This window comes from Serinus canaria, chromosome 2, assembly GCF_022539315.1.
Source record: "Serinus canaria isolate serCan28SL12 chromosome 2, serCan2020, whole genome shotgun sequence".
Classification (NCBI taxonomy): Eukaryota; Metazoa; Chordata; class Aves; order Passeriformes; family Fringillidae; genus Serinus; species Serinus canaria.
This window is the reverse complement of record NC_066315.1, coordinates 91156191-91177808: the sequence shown is the minus strand read 5'-3', so window position 1 is coordinate 91177808 and position 21618 is coordinate 91156191. Positions and strand designations below refer to the sequence as shown.

Here is a 21618-nt window from a genome sequence, read left to right as displayed (position 1 = left end):
GTTGCTCTGACACCACAGCAGAAAGAAGAATGCATTAATAATAACCAGTGCCTAGATAGGCACAAGTCCTGTGAGGATCAGCTGAGGGAGCTGGGGTTATTTAACCTGGAGAAAAGGAGGCTGGGTTGAGTTGGGGGGGGGGGGGGGGCTTATCACTCTCTACAACCACCCAAAAGGAGAGTGTAGCCAGGCGTGGGTTGGCCTCTTCTCCCAGGCAATCGGCACCAGGATGAGTGGACATGGTCTTAAAATGTGTTGGGGTAGTTTAGGTTGGACATCAGGAGGAATTTCTCTTCTGAAAAGGGTTGAACATTGGAATGGACTGCCCAGGAAGGTGATGGAGTCACCATCCCTGCAGGTATTTAATAAAAGACACGAGTGCCACAGCTCAGTAGACATGATGGTGTTGGGTCATGGGTTAGGCTTGAGGCCTTTTCCAACCTAATTGATTCTGTGATTCTTTCAGTGAAGGCACTGCAGAGTCAGCACTGGCATTTGAGGTTATTGTTATTATTTCACATATAAACCAGAAGGCATGCTGCAGGCTTTTGGACGTGCGTACCCAGATAAAGCTTGCTGCTCCAGAGGGGTAACTAATTCCCACATCAGAGCGTGCAAAACCCTGGGAGATCCAGGAAGCAACAAATGAGGAGGATGTTTCCACACCTGTCTACAACGTCTCAATTCACACCAGATGGTAACTCTGCAGTTGCATGCTCTAGACTTCTAATATCTTGTCAATTAACCTGTGAACACCTTCTCCCTTCCCCTTTCTGCCTTCTGTGAGGAGTAGGAGTTCTGCAGCTTTTTGTTAAAAATAATTTCCTCAAAATCTCTGGTCTCAGTAAAATATGTAAAACCTAGATGAAGCTTGACAGAAAATTAATTTTCTCTTTGTTTAATTTTTGGTATTGCTTAACTTTAAATTTAATTAATTCTCTAGTTACCTCAAAAGTCTGCCTTGCTGTTATTGTGAGAAACCAAAACCGCATATTAAATACAGCTGACAGCATTGTTTGAGTATTATCAGTAAAGATAATGTCTTTTTTTTCCCTTACTGTGCAGTACTGACACAAATAAAACACTAAAATGTGTTTTGGAACAAATATACAGTTTTCCATTAGTATAAGAATACACCAAGCCATCACAAAACAGAGGCAGATACAAGAACAAAATAATACAATGCTTCTTCAGCCTCTATTTGCACCAGGTAAGAAAGGGAGAAAAAAGCTGTACAGCTGAATGGACTTTGTTGGACTGTGTTCTTTGAAAACGATTTCAGAAGCATAACTTGCTGACTCTTACCCAGTTCAGGTTTCTCAGCTGTCTTTGAGAGGCACAGCAGCACTCTGCAGCACACCATCCAATCATTTTATGTCAGTGTACTACAGATTTAGGGGTCTCTCCTTTTTCAGCATACTCCTCCTGCACCCAAGCAAAGAAATCCATCTCATATCCAAGTTATTCCAACTTTATTGTAACCTTATTTCCACTTGGAATGATTCCACAGTAAGAGGAAAAAGAAGCTGTCTCAGAGATGGTCATTTATAACAGCTGAATATTCTGATTTTGTTATTTTAATACAAGGATTGTTCTGCATTTTGAAAACAAACAGGAAAAAGATGTTTCTATTTTTATTTTCAGAATTCAGAATTTTTGCTGTTCACCTCCATTAAGGAGGCATTAACACTGTTCCTATACAGAGTAAATGAACTGTAAGAACTCTGGTTCCATCTCTGCCTCTGATAAGAACAGATTTAGATGCATTCCAGAAATTCCTCAGAGTTTCTTTAAAACACAGTGTTTTAATTTTTCTGTGAACTGTTTTCCTTCCTGGGTCTGTTCACATAATAAAACTCATAATTTTTGTTGCTGCTTTCTTTGTTACCTTAGTTTTACTGCATCTTGCATTCCATGGTATGAAGATGTGAAACCATCAGGATGAGAATTCTCAAATTCCATCCAGATCTGAAAAAAAAATGTTAGTTAACACTAAAAAGTTCATTTGCCATCTGGCCCCAGCATGTCTAAGTTACACCAGTATTTGGCTGCAAAGCTGAAAAGCTTTAATTAGAACCACTGAATGCTAACCAGCATCACGAGCAGGAAGTGAATTTTAATCGCTTTAAAAAAATATTTTTTCCCAAGCAAACTAATCTATAACCATTCAAAATGTTTTTTCACCCTCCTACAAAAGTAGAAGTCATTAATATATAGACATGTACATTCAGTCAGAACCACTACTACTTTTGTTGGAAAAAAGTTCGTGTTAAAAGAGCCTGAAGGACAGTGTAAGCCAGCTTTCATTTCATTCTCATACTGGCAGGATAAAAGACAGAAGATACTTTTGCCACCACATCAGTGCCTCTTAGCCAGAGCCTGCTTATATTTCCTGTTGGGAAATATCTCTAAATTTGCAAAATATACCTAACTTCTATTAACTTTGCTGAACTTCTATGATCCCTAAATCAGCTATAATCCAGGCACTTCTCATCTCAGCATGAGACTGACAGCGCTGACTTTATTATTATTTTTAATCTTAGGAAAAAAAGCTAGAGACCTGTTCATAACCCTTATGTGGGAAAGTGTTTTTGATTACAAAGGGTTTTTAGTCAGTCCCAGCAGCCACAGGGAATAACTTCCAAGCATTTGTTGTAGGATGAGTTTGTACTGCTGAGTGCAGTAGTTCATTCTGCTGATAATTCTTTGTAAAAGAATCAACATGAGGAAAAGTTCAGACTGTCAATATACAGTATTCAATCATACTGAAGAAAGCAAGTTACCTGTTTTAAAAAGCTGTTTTAACACAGAAAGAATGAGTTTTACAACCTTTCCACAATACAGAACTTTCAACTAAATGGAAAAATAAATAACAAGAATATCAAGACCAACTTATTAATTTAATATAAAAAACACTGTACAAAACTTAAATGTAAAACAAAATAACGCCACTGAGGTAAAATGAAGTAAAACAACAAACTTACAGAAAGTAAACATTGCTACATTATCTCTTTTAAGTGCCATGTCACTGTGTGCTGCCATTGCTTGGTCCCCTCAGAGTTCCACTTTCAGTCAGGATCCTTATAACATTCGGTATATCAATTCCTTAGTTAAAGGCAAAGAAACAAACAAAATCAAGAAACAAGCAATTTTATGATAAAATTCATTTAAAAATACATGTTATACTGAAACATTCAGATGCTGAGTTTTGGATCTTTCCTTATTAAAAGAAAAATACCTTAACAGAGAACAATCAGTATGTGCGTGGATACTGTAAGTTTTCCTATGATGTAGTCATCTTTAGTGTTCTTTTTTTAACCTTTATGAGGTTACACACTCTGAGAAGCTTAGAAACATCCACAGGAAGCTTCTGAAGAGAGAGCAGTAGTTGATTGAAGACATGGGTAGGTTTAATAGCTGACAGTTTTTAGAAAGTTTTAGAAAGTTGTAAGCAAAAGGGAGACTACTTGTCTCTGATTCCTTATTATTTCTAATATTGTGCAAATACGCTTCTTTCAGGAACTGGTAAATAAAAAATTCTTCACTTTGCTATTCACGAAACTAGTATTTCTCCACTTACAGTTCAGAGAGGATTCTAATTTTCTAATAATAATATATTTGGTTTTAGTTCACTGTCTCTCATGGAAATGTTACTATGCAAAAACGAGAGAAGAATTAAAAAAAAAAATAAAACAGCAATTACTAATGCCTGTATGGGAAAGCAGCTATTCTGAATTACCATTCCTAAACTGGATCCTGCAAAAATTACAGGGTGGGAAAAAATAATTCTCTACAACCCTCCTTAATAAATCAAAGTTGTTCAACCCATATAAGTCCTTAATATTTCCCAGGGCTAATAAATGATGTTATGTATATGTTTATATGTGTGTATGTGTGTGTGTGTACACGTGCATGCAAATTACCTCTAAAAGCTGGATTTGATGCTGCTATTTTGTGTAGGGCATCAGTAACTTCCTCAGCATTCATGTTTCTTACACTGTTCAAAAACTCAGTTGTGAAGTTGTTCTCATATGTTGAAGAGCCAGTTGAAAAGTTCTGGGCTTCATCTTCATTGGCTGGTAAGAACTGCTTAGCTGACCAGCTGCTTGAATAGTCTAAAGAATGGAAATACTGTTTGTCAGTAAAAGAGGATTCTGAAGAGACTTCACCACTTATTTCTCTAAATAGGGCTTTTCAAAGCAAGCATGTCCAGTCTGGCACAGAGCATTGCTGGTACTGATCACACCTGATTTTGCTGCATTTTCAAACCAAGAGTCAGGGAAGCTGTCCAGTTACAGAAAATCCTGGAGAAACAAGGGTGGGGAGGTAGGTGAAAGCTATTTTATTATACTTATAAAAACACAATAAAAGTCTCAAATCTAATATATTCAAAGTCACTGCAAGTTTTGGTATTACCATTGTAAAAATTAAGATTTTCAAAAGCTAAACTTTCCAGAAAAACTAGAAAATTGACAAAGTACAGGAAAAAAAAAAATCCCACAAAATAGCTTCACTAGTATTCTAGGTATCTTGGCTTTCCAAGCAGAGGACTGTACTTCCTAAGTTTAAGAAAAACAGCCATTTGTTTCTATCAGAAGAAAATGACCTCCAAGAAATCCAGGATTCTTTGAAAAAATTAATCAGAAATACTGAGCCCAAGTAGCTGAAGTATTCAGGTTTTAAAAAGAATTATCCATCCTCTGCCACATAACTTTCTGCTAACATCTCGATTTGACTAAACCTGCAGGAAACATCTCCTCCATCAAGAAGGGAAAAAAATATTGGGGGAGGGGGGTGGGGGGTGAAAAATTCAAAGAGACTTTGAAAGTCTACTTAGAAAGAGGTGCCTTTGAACACAGACACAGGACAGTCAGAGTTGATACTAACTCAATTTCTCCCCAAATCCTATAGTTAAGTAGGATCAATGTGTTTTAATAAAAGTTTTTTCTTTGTAATATTAGTAGAGAAAGGGGAAAAAAACCCCAAAACTATTCATTTATGCTACTTGGCTCTGGCTTTATTCTACTCTTAAGCACTGCTTTTAGAAAAGCAGGAAGAAAGGCTTACTATCATTTATACAACGTTCAATATTAAGATTAAACCATATTAAAGACTGCAAAGCCAACATTACCAGTGTCAGAGTCATTAATATCTGCTGAAGTTGGGCCAGGCTGTCTTGTGGAATATTCTAGTTCTGGTTCACCATTATATCCAGCACCTAAGTGGTCCTAGGAGTTGAAAAAAAAAAATTAAAATCTCGTCAGGACAACTTCTTGGAACAATGAACTACTACATTTTTAATGATCACAAACAAAATAAAAGACCAGTATTTCTGCTACCAAATCTGAAAAATTAAGTATTTCTTTGCAAATCATAGGGTTAATAACTTTTCTGTACACACTGTCACTATCTATGTCTGAAAAAGCTCTATATTAGGCAATGAAGTCTATAGACTCATTGAGCCTAATTCTCAACTTGTCAGCTCTAAAAAGGAAGCATTTTACACTCAAAATAGAAGATTTAGCTAAAAAATTAACAGTTGTAAACAGTTTAGAATCCTAACAAGGCCTAATGTAGGAAAACATTTTGGTCTTCCACACCAAAAGAAACCTTTATTTTCTAACTGAAATAACTTCTAACCTATAACCTTCTTATAGGTTAGAAGTTATTTCAGTTAGAACTTCATTGTTTTGTAACATGTCAGCAGCCTCAGAGAAGTACTCTAAACACCTCCATGTATACTGCCTATGTAAAGCTAAGTCAGTCACAAGTAATAGCAGAGAGGGGAAAAACTGGGTTTCTAATAATGGAAGAAGAAGAAGACCTCAGAAAGAACAGTCCAAAGAGTAGGACCAGAAGTTGTATAGGAAAAAAAAAATCACGTCACTGATGCGTGATTACATGGTGAATAAAGTGAAGCCTGGGAACAGAAACAGGATACAGAACAGGAGTGTTATGCAAGTCAGTAGAGATGAGAAAAGCTTAACTTAAAAATGGGCAAAAGTAGCAGAAAAACTGAGATGGAAGGAAAAGCATGGGAAATAAGCGACAAGATGATTTTTAGTCTCTATCGACAATAAAAAATAAGCAAGCACCATTGAACAGAAATTAAGACTTGTCAACAGAAAAGCTAAAATTTTACCCTATCATCAGTACCAAAATTTATGTATTTAACGAGCAAAACTCCACAGCATTTTTTGGTTTATTATATCATCTATAATAATAAAAATGCACAATCACAGGAATCTACAGGTTTGCAGAACAAACCAAAACAAAATCCACATTACTTTGTTTGATGCAGCCTGCTGACGATATTCCACCAGTGCATTTGTGAGAGTCTGTGTAACTTTCAGGATAAATGAAGCATCATCTTCATTCAGTATCTCAAAATTTTGCTGGGGAAAAAAAAAAGAAACAAAACAACATACCATAAAACATTTTTCCTCAGAAAAGCTGAAGTATCAAAATTTATAAACAAACCTGCAGGAACCTCATTTTCTCTGTGTCTCCATCCTTCTGTCAGACTTGTATGGAATTACAAAGCAAATACAGTTTTTACTTTTAATCCCAAAAACTGGGGGAGAGAAAGTAGAATGAAAGAGAAACCTAAGAGAAGGAAGATGCAGCTACCCAACACAATCATTTAAAAAGGAATAACACAAAAATATGCCTGGAAATATATAGAAGATAATGCAAAATCCTTAAGTATTTTGATCTCCTGCCAAGACGCCTGCACACAAATGAATGTGTACACCTTCCCTGAGGCAATATAGTCATAACCAATTTCTCTAGAATGTAGCAAAAAGCCAGAATGCAACTGAATTTAAATGTACATGCTGCCTTGCTTTACATTAACCTTCTTTTTCCCTAGAAGTCTAAGGAAAAAGCAGTCTTGAAGCTGTGAAGCTCTACTAGGGAAGCAAATTCTAGCACCAACAGCACTCACAGAGAGGGCTACATTTATCACCCATCTATACCAAGAAAGTTCTGCTGGAAACACTTTCCTGTGGACAAAGCAAAGAATTCCATGTGTGTCCCAACAGCTCAAAGTCTTCTGGATTAGAAACAAACACCTTTAAACACACCAGACAATGGAAAATAAGTAAAAGAAACTTAGCATTAAGTTCATACGAGACAGCGTAACAGGGACTGTATTACATTTTTAACACTAATAGTATTTCTGTCTCCTGGTTTACACAAGTTATATTTAAAGAAGATCTTGCAAAAGCTAGCTGAAAAAAGAAGAGTAAACTGTGGCAAGGATATCTTTGCTAGGAGGTAATAAAAGAATACAGTATGGAAAATTATTGGACAGCTTTACAGAACACAAACAGCAAGTGCAAAAAAGATACCTGTAAAATTACTTTTCACCACATAACAAACCTTTGAATCCAAGAACAATAAAAGCACAATGCAGCTTTTGAAAAAATTACTGTAGATGCAAAAATAAACGATTTTCACACTTTCCAAAGCAGAACACTGTTCCAATCACATCCCCAACAGTCCTCTTTTCTTCTCAGAAGACAATCACACTAAGAAAGAAGATGCCTTAAAACAAATTCAAGTTTTATTAACAAGGCATAATCTCTATACCTAATAATTACCTATAAAAAAAGAGGACAAAACCATTTTATGATAGTGTCAATAGTGCCTAAATTACCATGCAGTAGATCAGTCAAGCAATTATCAGTAAAGATTTCCTTAGAGTTTTTCAGTGCTTTTATGGAAATCACCATTTCTGTATGCAAGATCACAACTGTTGATAGATCTAACAACTGCAAACCGACAGCTTTCCACTGTTACTGATTGTATCACTGCTGTGTGTGCGTACATAATACACATTTTCAACACCTGAACAGAATTCCAGTGTACTGACACTTACTTTAGAGAGGCAGATTTTACAGTTATGGCACTCTGGGCCATGGTGTCGGGGGAGCCCTGTTTTAAATACACAACTTGCATTTTATTTCTTAAAAATCCCTTCTTTCTATGTATCTCTGATATTTGTCTTCATTCTGCTTCTTTCCTTTACTGAATTGCATCTTTCCAAATTCCTCATTTGAAAATTATAGACCAGTTATAGAAACAAAGGAGAAATAAAGTTTTAAAAGGTCATATTACCTAAACATATAGTTAAGGAGTGAAGCTAAGATACAGTTGATAAAAAAGAATCTTCACTGAAAGTAATTCCTCTGACAGTAAGCCAATATTTTGGCAAAAGCAATGTCTAGAAACTTGAAAATTAATAGACACATTATAAATTCAGTCACATTCATTATTATTCTGAATCCTGCCTTCTGGCAAAATGGTAATCTGTTAGATTACAAGACTGCCTACATTCTGCCTTTCATTATTTGCTACATTTTAGACTTAGCAAACCAGTGATTTCATTCCTTAGTTTTTAAATTTTTCTTCCAAAAATTATCCTGCAAGGTATGATTTAACACTCACCAAATAACCCAACAGTTCTTCTTGACTAGTGAATTCTTCAGGATCTGCTGTAAATTCTTGCTGTTTTACATAAAAAGAAAGAAGTCCTTAGATCTGTTATATGCATTAAATCTGAATAAACAAAAATAATTACAGTTACTCTAAAAATTCAAATTGTTTGTGCTGTCATGAAATGTGCACACAGGTTTTCATAACAAAAAAACCTTGTTGTTAATAGTTTTGCCTTATTAACTTTGTAGCTAATTTACTGGGAATAATATTAAGTAAGCAAAAACCATTGCCAATCATAAATTAATTATTCCCCCAACTATTTGGAAACTGGAGTAACCCATTAACAGAAAAATATTCACCTGAGCTTCCTTGTTTTCTTCTTCTGATTGTTTATTGGTCTCACACCTTAAAATAAAATAAATAAAACATTCAGTTGGCTGATCCAGCAAAAATGTGTAGCCAGCCAATAACTGATAATCAGTTTAAATTCCTGACACACTACCACTACAGTAGCTCTGACACACTCTGAAAGAAAGGTCACATATTATTTCCTCAGAGAAATCCCAGTCATCCCAGATCATCATAAAAATTATTTATGCAGTATGGGTTTGTTTCAGTGTGATTATCTAGCACATAAACTCTAAAGCCCAGAGTTAATAAAAAAGCTTGACATTGGTGGCAATAGCTGTAAGATTTTTGTACACATTGCAGCAAGACAAGGCTTCCAATTACAGTTGGATTTTTATCAGCACTTCACAAACTAGCCTTTAAAAAATCCAATTATAAAAAATTATTGTTTTACAATGCAGTCACCAAATAATGGGCATAAAAATATTCATATGGCAAAACATTCTTGTGCCATGTTTGTGCTGTTCTGCCATTACAACTACTACAGCTACAATCCATCCCTTTGCAAGCCCAGGAACCAGGGCTGAGTGTGGCTGGGTTTTTCTTAAATTAACCAAAACCATAGGACTTCCAAGCCTAAGCCCTCTTCTGCCTTGAAATGTTTCTCAGGAATCAAAAGTTTAGTAAAAGCAGATGATGATAAAATAATTTGCATCTTCAGATGACTGTTTGTTTGGAAACTTAACTACAAAGAAATGAGGAGTCATAGAAATTCTCAGACAGGCATTGCAAAATCTCTAAGTGGAAACAAGCTGTCAATGAGGATCTGATCTTAGGTCTTTTAAGACACCATGTATTGAGATCATCTCTTCTCAGCAGTCTCACAAAAATAGATAAATAAATAGTAAAGGAACAAGCTGAAGCCCTAATTTAGCAACTAACTTCCAAGTCAGTCTGTCACTGAAACACCTGGCTGTTTATAGTCACCCAGAATCCATCTGAGCCAGATTAAATGAAAAACATTAAGTGATATTCCAAAGGAAGCTATTCTTGAAATTCAAAAGTACAAGACTGCACAATGAAGATCAGTACCAGGCAGAAATAGTCCTCAGCATCTCCAGAAGTGGATGAGCTTTTATCCATTTCCTACTCTTCATGTTTTCACAAACTGGTTCTGATTCAGAACTGTTAGTTATTTGAAAGCCAATAAGTAAATGCAAAGATTCATAAACCTGGACTTGAATCTGGTTTCAACTCATTGTTTTCCATAATGATTGTTCCACAGAGAGGCAAGTCTGAAAATACATATTTCAGGAACACGAAAGTTTCTCCTTTAACAAGCAAAATGTGTTAGCCCTCCATGTCTGGGAGAGATACTACTGGTTTAAAGTTAGAACACATTCCATGGGAACACCATTAAGAAAAAACCAAGTAACTAAATCATTGGAACAAAAGTCCTGTGTCTGGGTTACTGCCTGTATATCCCTTACCAATTGCCCTCCTGTGGCTCATGGTGTGGCAGGAAGGTGACCAATGCTGGAGATGTCCTCCTCACACAAAGGCTGAAGGTTACTCAACACACAACTCTGTTACTAATAAGATGCCCACAAGCAGCAAGCACAGTTTCACCGTTTTAGAACACAGCTGCTCTTTTGAAACACTTATTGTTCCTCCACAAAATCATTTGTAAAGGAGAAACCCCAACTGTTTCATCTACTACTGATTGTCTTTCCCTTCCAAAATCAGTTTGCATACCACTTTAACTATGTGACACGAACCTGTAAAAGAGGCAGTTTTAAACCATACCAGGAAACATACTTTTGGAACATTTTGAGCAGCACATGACAACTATACCTTAAGGAAAATAGTTAAATACAAGAGCCAGTTGCATCCAGAGCAAAGTCTGAGGTCACTTTACATACACCAGGTTTTCTGTCGATTACAGAAGTTTACAGCTGAGCACAATTTCAGAAGACATGGATTTTACTATGCAAATCCAATACAGCCAATTGTGATGCACATTTTCCTTTAATTTAATTTAAATGGGTTTGAAGGTGGTGGTTTTTTTCTTTTACCATTCTGAGTTGTTGCCTTTGCTGCTTTCAATAGCATTATTAGGTTCAAATTTTTCATCTGGTTTTCCCTGTTCTTCCTGCATTTCTTCATTCTCCTCCTGAACATTATTTTCATCTAAAACAGAAAAAAGTATATTAAGTGATGTTTTTCCAGTGTTTTAATTTTAAAAATATTCTAAACAAAGAATACTTTGAAAAACAACATCAATAAAACCTAAAGGTGGAAGTAAGGTATCTTATGAAGAAGAAAAATAAAAATTTAACCTAAAAAATCAGTAGAAGTAGAACGTTTTCTTCACAAACACTGGGATTACTCCTTCCTTTGCCACAGACCCCAAGGCCATCCACCCAACTGTGCAAATTCACCTTTATAACTCAGCTGTGGAAGCCATGAACAGGCACATGCAGTAGTAAATAACTCATGCACTGGTGAAAATTTTTTAAAAGCCAATAAAAGAAATAATTTCTCTTCCTACCTTGCATAGGCTCTGTCAGTTTCCCATCTTTATTATCTGTTTCTTCGGCATTACTAAGGGGCGCATCCACATGCTGAACTTTAGCTGTTGAAGGGCTGTCCTCTGCACTGAGAGCTAAACAAACATGCTTGAAATGTAGCACAATGGACATTATCTTGATAGAGGGTGGTTCTACTACTGCACTTCAATTTCACCTAGCTCTGTTTCTATGCAATAGTACTTATAAACCCCAAGAATAATTTTTTAAGTACTATTATGTGACACCATATTAAATACGAACTATAAATCAGCAACAAAGTTAAAGTATTTTATAGCCTGGTTGTAATTACATGCTTGCATCTCCTAAAATATGTAAATACTATAAATATAGTGGAATGCTACGAAGTCACATGCAAAATAAGACACATTAACCAACAGGTTACAGTCAAGAAATCTAATTTGAATAGGACTCAGCTTATTTCAGACCACTTTTTTAGATTCAAAATGGCTATTTTTTCTCTTTGGAGTACAACACTGCTAATTCAGATGATCTCATTACTTCTGAGTTATTTTAAGGTACCACTTACATGCTAATATACATTAAAATTAGGTACCTTAGTTTTAATTCAGATCTTTATTTTTCAGGTAGTGCAAATCATAGCAAAGTTTAACCATTTCCCCAAGTGGCATTCAGTCATACTGTCTGTCCAGCTGGACAACACTGCACCTACAATGAGTTTTAAAACATTAACTGAGTGGGGAAATCTCACAGATACCACATTCCTATAATTTTGTGAGTATCAATGGCTAGTAAAAGAAAAAGTTTTCTTTCAGAGATAAGAGCTATAGCTGTGCTTTAAGAATTCTGTGTGAATTTCTGTACTGAAAATTAACTAGTAGTATAGAGTCCCAACCTGCTCCTTTTGTCCAGTTCACCAAAATGCTGGTGAGTATCTGGCACTGCAAAGACTACCCTGGTTGATTTATATCAAAGGAGGGCCAAATTAGAAGTGGACAATTTGCACCTCACTGAGCACACTTACATTCTAGCCATCTCCTTCTTTTTGGACCACCTATAACAACCTAAAAATAAAAATTATCTTAGTTATTTTGTGGATAAAATTATTTCATAGATATTTCATCAGCATTAATTTTAATTTTTTTTTAGGAATATATCACCAGTAGTGTAAAACACATGTCAATAAGTTAGATACCTGGACATTTATTTATCAGAAATAAATTTCTTCTAGAGCTTAGGGAAAAAAAAAGAAAATTAAACACTTGGTTTCAGAAGATATAGCAGCAAAATTAAACCAGGTTGCACATGCTTTTTAAAAGTTCCTTACATCGAGAATGGATTCCTATGGAGGTAATGAACTACCTAGAAAAACAAAAACGTCTACAAAATACAGTTGGAAGTAAATATTTCCATATCCATGAACATAAGTCTCAAGTAAAATAAACAATCTCAAGTCAAGAAGAAATTCAAGTAAGTCAAATGAAAATGTTGCTACCAACAGTCAGTTGCTTTTCTTTTTAAGCAGAGGTTAAAAATGAAGGACAGACAGAATGGATTTGATAATCTGAAATCTCTCCCTTCTACAGCTTTCATTCTTGACTTGATCTTCCAATATACTCATACTTGTTTTTTATCAGAAAAGGGTAGGATCAGAGCAGGCTCTAATCCTTGAACCTGAGTGCGATAGTATCACACAGAACGGGCAGGACATTGCCAGCTCTAACACAGGAACCTTGGGAGCTCCACTTTAGAAGGAGACATCCATGCACATGTGAAGTAGCATTAGCTAGGGATCTCATCAGGAAACACTGCTTAACAAGCAGGGTGCTGACAGAAATTGAAGTTGACGGAGAAAACAAATTTAACATGTACCACGAAGAACAGTGAGCACCTCAATAAGCTTGTCATGAATCAGCTGGTGGTAAGGTGCACCTCAAGAAGAAACTTCACCAATATCCTGACCACATAAAGGTATTATAAATACTGCTGCAGTGTAAGTAAGTATCAACAGAGAGCAATATGAAGATATCCCCACATGAATGTGTTTCTAAGGGTGCAGCTCCCTAAGAATTTAAGTTTATGGCACTTCTGTGATGCCACAGCACTGCCGTTTATCTCATGTTAACCTGCAAATTCCCACACTTCCACCTGTACTATGAGAAATTTTACCTGGCTTCCTTGAGAATTGCCACAAGCTGCTTACAAAGCAGAAACTACTCAGAAAAGTTATAAAGGCAGTTTCCTAGCAATAAAAAAAAACCAACTTATTTTACATACACACAGAGCTGAGAATTGATTAAATATTAGAATATATATTTTGCGTTATTTGTACACTCAGAGAAATTTTGTCCAGAATAATCCTGGAAGAATTACTAAAATGAGAAAAAACACTTGTAAAGAAGGCTAAAAAAGCAAGATTTTCCCATGTTCCAAAGCAAATCTGCCCACCATAATGGAAATTACTTTTCTTTTTCTTTATTAAATATAAAGCTTCTGGATTCTTAAGAGAAATGTACCTGTATTTGTTTTCTTCCTTCTTTCTTCTCAATTGTTAATGCAATTTCCCTAACTCTTTTGGTTAGTTCAGGGCCTTTACCCTTAAATTCATCAGATTCTGCTATCTCTGGATAATGTTGTCTCTAGAAAATAAATGCAAGTCCTTAAGTCACACAACTCCTTCTAGATCTAGCACAGTTAATAATCATGAGAACTAAATCAACTTCTACATATATATAGCAGAACTTATTAAAATAGTTATGCACAGAATAATTTAGGGAATTGAAGCCAAATCTTCAGCTCAAAATAGGGTCGACACTGAATGCTGAACTGGGTGTGTCAGGCTTTGCCTGCGTGGATCTAAAAACCTCTGGAGAGAGAGATTTCCCCCTTTCTCTGAACAACCTGCTCCAATGCTTGACTGCCCTCACAGCAAAAAGCTTCTTTATGTTATGTAGGAAAATCCCCTGCTTGAATTTATGTTCCTGCCAAGAAGCTCCAAAAAGGTTCTGGTTCTGCCTTCTTAATAACCTCCTCTGAAGTCCTGGAGGGCTACTGTTAGATCCCTCTGATCCTTTTTCTACTCCAGCCAGAAGAAACCAAATTACCTCAACTTCTCTTCATAGAACAAGTGTGCTTCAGCCCCTGACTATCTTGGCAGCTCTCCAATGGACTAGCTCAATTTCATAAACAGCCTCCTTTCTGCAACAGCACAAAACTGAACACAATACCCTGGATATGGCCTAGCAAGGATCAAGAACATGGGAATAATCACTTCCTTTGATCTACTGGCTGTACCCTTATTAGTAGAGCTCAACTTGCTGCTAGCCTTCATTGATACCAAGCTATGCTACTTATCTTGAGCTTGTTATCCACCAGGACCCCCAGGCTCCTTTTCCAGCAGAGCAAATTCCAGTCATTTAGTCTCCTGACTCTTCTGCTACCTAGGGTAATCCAGTTCAAGTGCACAACTTAAAAGTTATCCTTCATGACTTATTATATTTTTATAGTATTTAAGAATTTAGCAGAGATGCAGTAAACAAGTGTAAGATTCAGAATTGCAAGAAACAGTTCCAAGTAAGCAAGAAATGCAATAGCTGAGAACATCAAAACTCAGCATGTTTATCTGAATGAATGACCAGAAACAGCATGGTGTTTATGAAAGACATCACTGCAAATTCACAGCAGCACACCCAACATTAGGCCTAAAGCTGCCCCAAAATACTATGTGAACTCAGCTGTCTATGACTTTAAGATGTGTTCAACATAATACCAATTCTGAGAGACTTTTATGGGGAGCATCAAAATACTTTTCAGAATATTGCTCTCTCAGTTTTGTTAAAGCCCATCCTAAGCCAATATACCCCCAAATATTCAGAGACTGGAGAGCCTCAATTCTCTAAACATATTGAAAATGATAACTTATTTGAATGTTTGTGAGCTGACACAAACCTCAAGATCTTTGTCATAAAACAAGCAACAGAACAGACATTTCTTGTCCAGCCTCAAAACAGAACAGGAGTTGGGTTTTCCCCCCACTCTAATTCCAAGTCACTCTATCTAATAATCTAATATGTATCACATTCTCTAATATACATCATGTTCATTTATAAATATGTTCCTTTCAAAGCATCTGAAAGATGGAATAGTTTCTTCAATTATACTGTTCTCTTACATAATACAAAAATGAGTCAAACATCTATCTCTAGTCCATTTTAGCTATAGATTTCATTATTGATCAACCAAAACAGAATAAACTAAACTCAGTATCAAGCAATGGACAGACAAACACGTTACTGATGAGAAGAATTTTAGGTCTATTCATCACAGCTGCACAACTACAATACCAAGATTCTCAGAGAAGCTCATGTAAAACCTTAATTTTGATTTTTTGAAAAGTCAAAATATGACTAACAAATGCTCTCCTTAAATCATTACATTAAAACAATCAATCAATCAATCAAACAAACAAAACAACTTACCAAGAATGCCAGTCTGTGCTTGGAACCACAAACATGCATGAACATGTTACACAGTCCTGTTTTACAGTAACATAGTTGACATTCATAGAGAAAAGGAACATTGTCTTTTGATCGATATTCTATTATGTAATTAAGTCCTGCATTGAAAAAAACAAACAAACAACTCAGGAAATTTTATGTTTGCTGGAAAAAATCATCAGCGCTGGATGCAAAAGAACTGATCTTAAAGTGTTGACATATATGGAAAAGATTACTACTGCATGTCAAATACATCACTGAAGACTTTTGGAACCATCAGATATTTTATCTTTTGGGTGTCTAGACTTTTTGAACACCAAAGGTGTAAAACTGATGTTTTTAGGGTGTCTTATGCTTACCACATAGGACTCAACAATTTTTTTTAAATGGTAAAAAATAATAGCAACGATTATTTTTTAACTAATTAGAAGAGAATGTATCTTAATATATATCTCTGGTTGTTTTTTCTGTCAAGTCCTATCTCCCCTCCACTGGATGGGTAGTTAAATTGCAAAGAGCCACACTGATCTCTTAAGTTAAAGTTTATTTCTGTCATAACACTTTAGATTGTGTCTAGAGAATACTGTCAACATGAGATATCTAATCAAATATGTTCCAAGCCAAATCCAATGATATTGTCACTACAATCTGTCACTTCCATACCATACTATTGAGTTTTGTAACACATTACCTAACTTTACATTTTAAAAAACTGGTCTGTACTCTTTAAAGAGAAATACCACAAAACCAAACAATTACAGTATTAAAAGCCCTCACCAAGTGCAGGTTCTGAATCTTTACATGTGTTGAGCTGGTGTTCCAATGTCTGCCCATGAAACTTCCCTGGCTCAAGCGGCACTGTAAGAAATTCACATACAAGTGAATCCCTTCTCATACATGGTCCCACATCACAAATTAAGCCAGTAATTATGAAACATTTTTTACCCCAATCTTATTTCCACTCTTTTTAAAGCATTTGAATTGCAAAAATCAAGTTATTTTTACAAAATATTACTGCAGATTGAAAATACAATGATCAGAAATGAATTCCCAATGACCGGCTAAGATCTGGACATCACTTGTAATGTTGTACCTCAACATTTTTTATTTCTTCCACTTTTTTTTTTTTTCAGGGACGTGTGGGGAGAGGCATTAAACATTCTTACCAAAATCAGAAAGTTTTGCAGGTGTTTTCACTTTCTTCCCTAAGCAACTTTCTGTTTTAACACAAAAAAAAAAAAAAAAGAAGAAAACAAAAGTAAGAATCTGAAAGAAGTGGAAATAAAATTGTTAGTACAACTGAAAGGACATTTTCGTAAAATAACTGACTAGTTTAGAAAAAACCCTTTGAGCTTTTGCTGATATGAGAAAACTAAACTATGTTTAGTTTGGAACCTGCTAAGAGGTTTTTTTCACAGATTCACAGACAATTTTGAGTTGGAAGGGACCCACAAGGATCACTGAGTCATGTACAAGTCCCTGCTCATACATGGTCCCACATCACTAATTAAGTCAGTTATCATGAAACATTATCCCCTCCAATCTTATTTCCACTCTTTTTAAATTGAATTTGAATTGAAAAAATTAAGCATTATTACAAAATATTACTGCAGACTGAAAGTACAATGAACAGAAATTAATTCCCAATGACCGGCTAAGATCTGGACCTCACTTGTAATATTTTTCCTCAAAATTTTTTACTTCTTCCACTTTTTTTTATTGGGGGGTGGGGCAGGGGGGAGGGAGGTCTGGGGAGAGATGTTAAACACTCTTACCAAAATCAGGAAGTTTCACAGGTGTTTTCAATTTCTTTCCTGAGCAACCTTCTGTTTTAAATTAAAAAAAAAAAAAAAAAAAAGAAGAAAAAAAAAGAATCCCACAGAAGTAGAAACAAAATTGTTAGTATAAAAAATAATTTGGTAAAATAACTGACTAACTACTTGAAAAACACTCTGAGCTTCTGTTGACATGAGAAAACTAAGCTATGTTTAAGTTGTTTTGAATGTGCTAAGAGATTTTTTTCACAGATTCACAGACTGTTCGGAGTTGGAAGGGACCCACAAGGATCATCGAGTCCTGTTCAAGGACTGAACCCATGACCCTGGTGTCGTTAGCACCATGCTCCAGAAGATGGACAAAAAACATTCACACTAAACAACAACAAAGTTATTTCATGTCAGGCAATTCAATGAAGCAGGCAGAGAGGAAGATCAATCAAGTCAAATGTCTCTAAACATTTGAGGGCATCCAGGAATTTTAGGACATTTATTTCAGCAAGCATACAGCTGCTAAATATTTCATCACTTTAATTTCCATTACAGTCCAAACAAAAATTCTGAGATCAGGTAGGTCCAATGACTATGTCTGACTTGAACAACAACTTTCAAACCAAATTCTAGGAGCAGTGAACTGCAGAAACCTGAAAAGGCATTTTGGTGCATCATGAAACCAAGTTAGGAGAACAAGTGCAAATGTAGTTACACTTTCACTCCTTCTGGAAATAAACGAGTTCATCAAGACCCAGAGGAGGGTTAATGATTTATTAAATCTATTAAAAGTATTAAAAATATCTTCATTAGCTGAAGCAAATTAACCCCTTTTCAGAAACAAAGTACTGTATATACTTTACTGTATAAAGTAGGTAGAGTATTTCTACATGCTTTAAGAAGCATAGGTTTTTAAATTATATTTTAAGTTTTGAAGGGCTCTAATGCCTTGAATTCTTTACAGTTTCTCAAAAATTTAATGTAGGTGATATTTAATCTTCTAGCTAGCGCTTGTTAATCAACTTTGAGTACCTCTTGCTCACATTACTGATTGATTAGGCAGTTATATCATTAAAAAACACAAGACAGGTCTTAAAGGACAAGTCTTGAGAAAAATACTTTCTCATTTGTTTCATAAACAATTACATTGGAGTCGGGAGAAAGATCTGGGTACAGGACACAACAGGAAGCAAAAAATCTTGCACTTACGCATGCCATGAGTTTTCAATGCTTCTTCAACCTGAATTATCAAGTTATCAACCAAAAAAAAATAAGAAAGGCACTTAAGAGTCAAAAAACAACAATTCAAAGCTTTCACTATATATAAGTTCAATTAATACCAACACCACAGACTATCTCAGATGAACAATTACATGAAAATTAAAAAAGGAAAACATCCCTTTTTCTTCTGAAGATTGTCCTTGATTTAAGTAATTCCATTCTCCCTTTATTAACAGCCATGTATTCTCACGTACTGTCTTTACCAGACATAAAGTTGTAACATTTTCTGACAGGACTAATGTACAAAAACATGTCCTATCATTGTAGAGAAGACAGTAAATTAGCAAAATTAGTTAAATATCTGAAATTGTATGTTTCACCACCACAATAAAAACTAGATTTCAAAACCCATAATCTTGCTAAATGAATTGGTAAAATCTGACAAAAGGTGCATTCAAAAGCTGATCTTACCGTACTGTGTTTTGTTCCAAGGAAGTGAGTCTGCAAGTTTAATGCAGAAGAACACCAGATTTTGCAAATCTAGATTAAAGAGAAGTATTTCTAGCATTGCACACAGACCAAGAGAAATAAAATGCCACTTTTATCAAAACAGATTTACTATCAAATTGTTGGTATAGCTTAAATTCTACAAAGGTACACTACTTCAAAGAAAAACGAGAGCAGCCTCCTGAAACTGAATTTTATAAGGCTCCAAGACTTCCAAAACACAGTGGAATGAACCAGAGCCTCCACATCATGTAAGAATTACAGATGCTCCGGAACTCTGCAGCTGTCTCACAACACTTTCTGTGCAGGCAAGTGTGGATAAATGAAGACAGATCCAAGACCTTCCTCACACATTCAAGAGGAAGGGTGAACCACAGGCAGGGCGTAATTGTGACAAGCCATGATACCTGCCTGAGGTGAGCCAGGTCCCCTCAGTGCTGCATCCACACTAACACTCCTACTCTCATCAGCCCAGGGCCTGCCTCATTCCCTTTGGGAAACTTCCCCTTCACAGCTGGTTTATGCCTGGGCCAGCTCAGAATGAGATCAGATTAGGTTTAAATTCACGTGAATGAACTGCAGCAGCCCAAATATTTTCTTCTCCTCTTAAAATCCCAGTATGCTGTTAAAAAAACAGCAATAAACCTGATAATTAGGGAAATCAGGAATTTTTTTGGTCTGAATAGGATCTACACTTAATTACCCACGAAAAAGAATGCCTTTATTTATAAACATAATATTATTCACTTTAACAAGCCATTCTTAACACACAGCTAAGTCAAACATGACAAAGTCACCAAAATAAGTTCAGGTCCAATGCTATTTACCAAGCTTGCTCAAGAGAAAAAAAAAATAAAGAACGTTCATACTTGGTTTAGGACAACTTTTTAAGTGAATACTTACATTGCAGTAAAAGGGGTTTGTTTGCTTCTTTACTTCACTTTCAGAGTCCATATTCAGTCTTTAGATGATTAAAAACTCTAGGAAAACTGCAGAAAGATTGCAAACTGTTGTTTGAGCTTCACAAAATTATTTACATTTTTGTTCCGTCTATACGAGGGTTGGGCACATTCCAGCTTTATTTTGCGCCTCGCCTTGAGTCATATTCAACCTTTAAATTCCCAGGCTAATAATCCTATTTTCAACTCGAGAGCAAAACTACAGCATGGAAAGAAACAATTGTTCTCCGCGAGCTTCCCTCGGGAAACATTAACGTCACCAAAAGATTACGCAGAACAAAAACTAATGAAACAAAAACTAATCTGGAGCATTTCAAGCTCCCCCCTTCTTTCCTGGGATAGGACTGCGCGCATGGGCTGGGACAGATGACACAGACATCGGGAACTGCCAGTACGCAGTGCCCGGGGCGCGCCTGGGGAACAGGAGGCACGCGGCGGGGGTCGGGAGAAGGACACGCTCCCTCCCGGAGGAAGGGGGGAGGAAGTAAAGGAAGGAGGCAGGCAACGGAACGAGGAAGCAGGGAGGCCGCGAAGCTCCAAACCCCGCGCCAAGAGCGGCGCAGGCGGGAGAGCGCCCTTCCTGGCACTTCCAGCCCCGGCGAGGAGGACACAGGCACTGCTCCCGCCGGAGCCGGCAGACCGCCGGGCCGCCGCTGCACACAACTCACCGCGGCGGGCCGGGCAGCGTCCAGAGCCCGGAGGAGCTGAGGGCGCTCCCCGCTGCCGCACCGGCACCTGCCACCGACCCGCCCGCGGGCGGGCACTGCGCCACTCCGGGAGCGAGGAGGCACGGAGGGGTGGCGGGAGCCGGCGGGACCGGGCACGGCACCGCGCAGTGCCGCGGGCCGGGAGCTCGGCGCCGGCGGGCGGGGACGGGAACGGAAATGGGAACAGGGCGGCCGCAGCAGCCCCCGGCCCTTCCCGCGGCCGCCGCTAGGGGCGCTGGCGCGCAGGCGCGTGGGCCGCCGGGCGCTGTCGGAGGTAAAGCCCGTGCTGGGTCCGCGGCCGCCGCACCGGGGTGGGGATTCCTTATCCCGCTCCGCTCCGGGGCCGCGGGATCGAGATGCGGATGGGCACACCGCGCTAGGGACGTGCGTCCCGGCAGCTCCGCCCGTGCCCGGTGCAGGCAGGGTTGCCCACCCCCTTCGTGGCGGCCGCCGGATGTTCGCACTCCGCTCCCCACAACACCCACATACACCCACCCACACACACACACACACACACACCTCCGCCTTTCTCCACGGCCGCCTCCCCGCAGCGCCGCCGCACCTACGGGCGCGGGATTGCCCGGGCCGGCTGTTCCCGCGGCACACGGCGGTGTCCCCTGCGG

The 21618-nt window shown here is 37.5% G+C and overlaps 1 protein-coding gene across 4 annotated transcripts; it reads right to left on the bottom strand.

Moving 5' to 3' along the window:
* Positions 1–1455: 1455 nt before the first annotated feature.
* On the bottom strand, positions 1456–21618 carry LOC103815677 (uncharacterized). Of its 4 annotated transcripts, none has more exons than XM_018907921.3 (19): positions 21515–21618; positions 20233–20318; positions 19294–19362; positions 18811–18841; positions 17611–17661; positions 17002–17052; positions 16613–16693; positions 15818–15954; positions 13856–13978; positions 12364–12403; positions 11342–11455; positions 10866–10980; positions 8802–8847; positions 8452–8511; positions 6288–6395; positions 5132–5228; positions 3924–4115; positions 2985–3105; positions 1456–1968 (listed from the first exon to the last, which is right to left on the bottom strand). In XM_018907921.3, the coding sequence occupies exons 2-18, from the start codon at positions 20281–20283 to the stop codon at positions 3026–3028; spliced, it is 1446 nt and encodes a 481-aa protein (XP_018763466.2). In that variant the 5' UTR covers positions 20284–20318; positions 21515–21618; the 3' UTR covers positions 1456–1968; positions 2985–3025. The 4 variants fall into 4 exon arrangements, with proteins under 4 accessions (XP_018763466.2, XP_030088275.1, XP_050827141.1 ...); XM_030232415.2 differs by lacking the exon at positions 21515–21618 and adding an exon at positions 20957–21177; XM_050971184.1 differs by lacking the exon at positions 21515–21618 and adding an exon at positions 20957–21177 and having other exon boundaries at positions 17611–17658.

Excerpts from the sequence above, each read along its gene's own strand:
- LOC103815677 (XM_018907921.3), bottom strand. The coding sequence starts at position 20,283 with ATGGACTCTGAAAGTGAAGTAAAGAAGCAAACAAACCCCTTTTACTGC. Across the intron at positions 8,848-10,865 it reads AAAGGCAACAACTCAGAATG|GTGTGAGACCAATAAACAAT; the intron begins GTAAAAGAAAAA and ends TTTTATTTTAAG. Across the intron at positions 6,396-8,451 it reads AAGAACTGTTGGGTTATTTG|CAAAATTTTGAGATACTGAA; the intron begins GTGAGTGTTAAA and ends TTTTTTCCCCAG.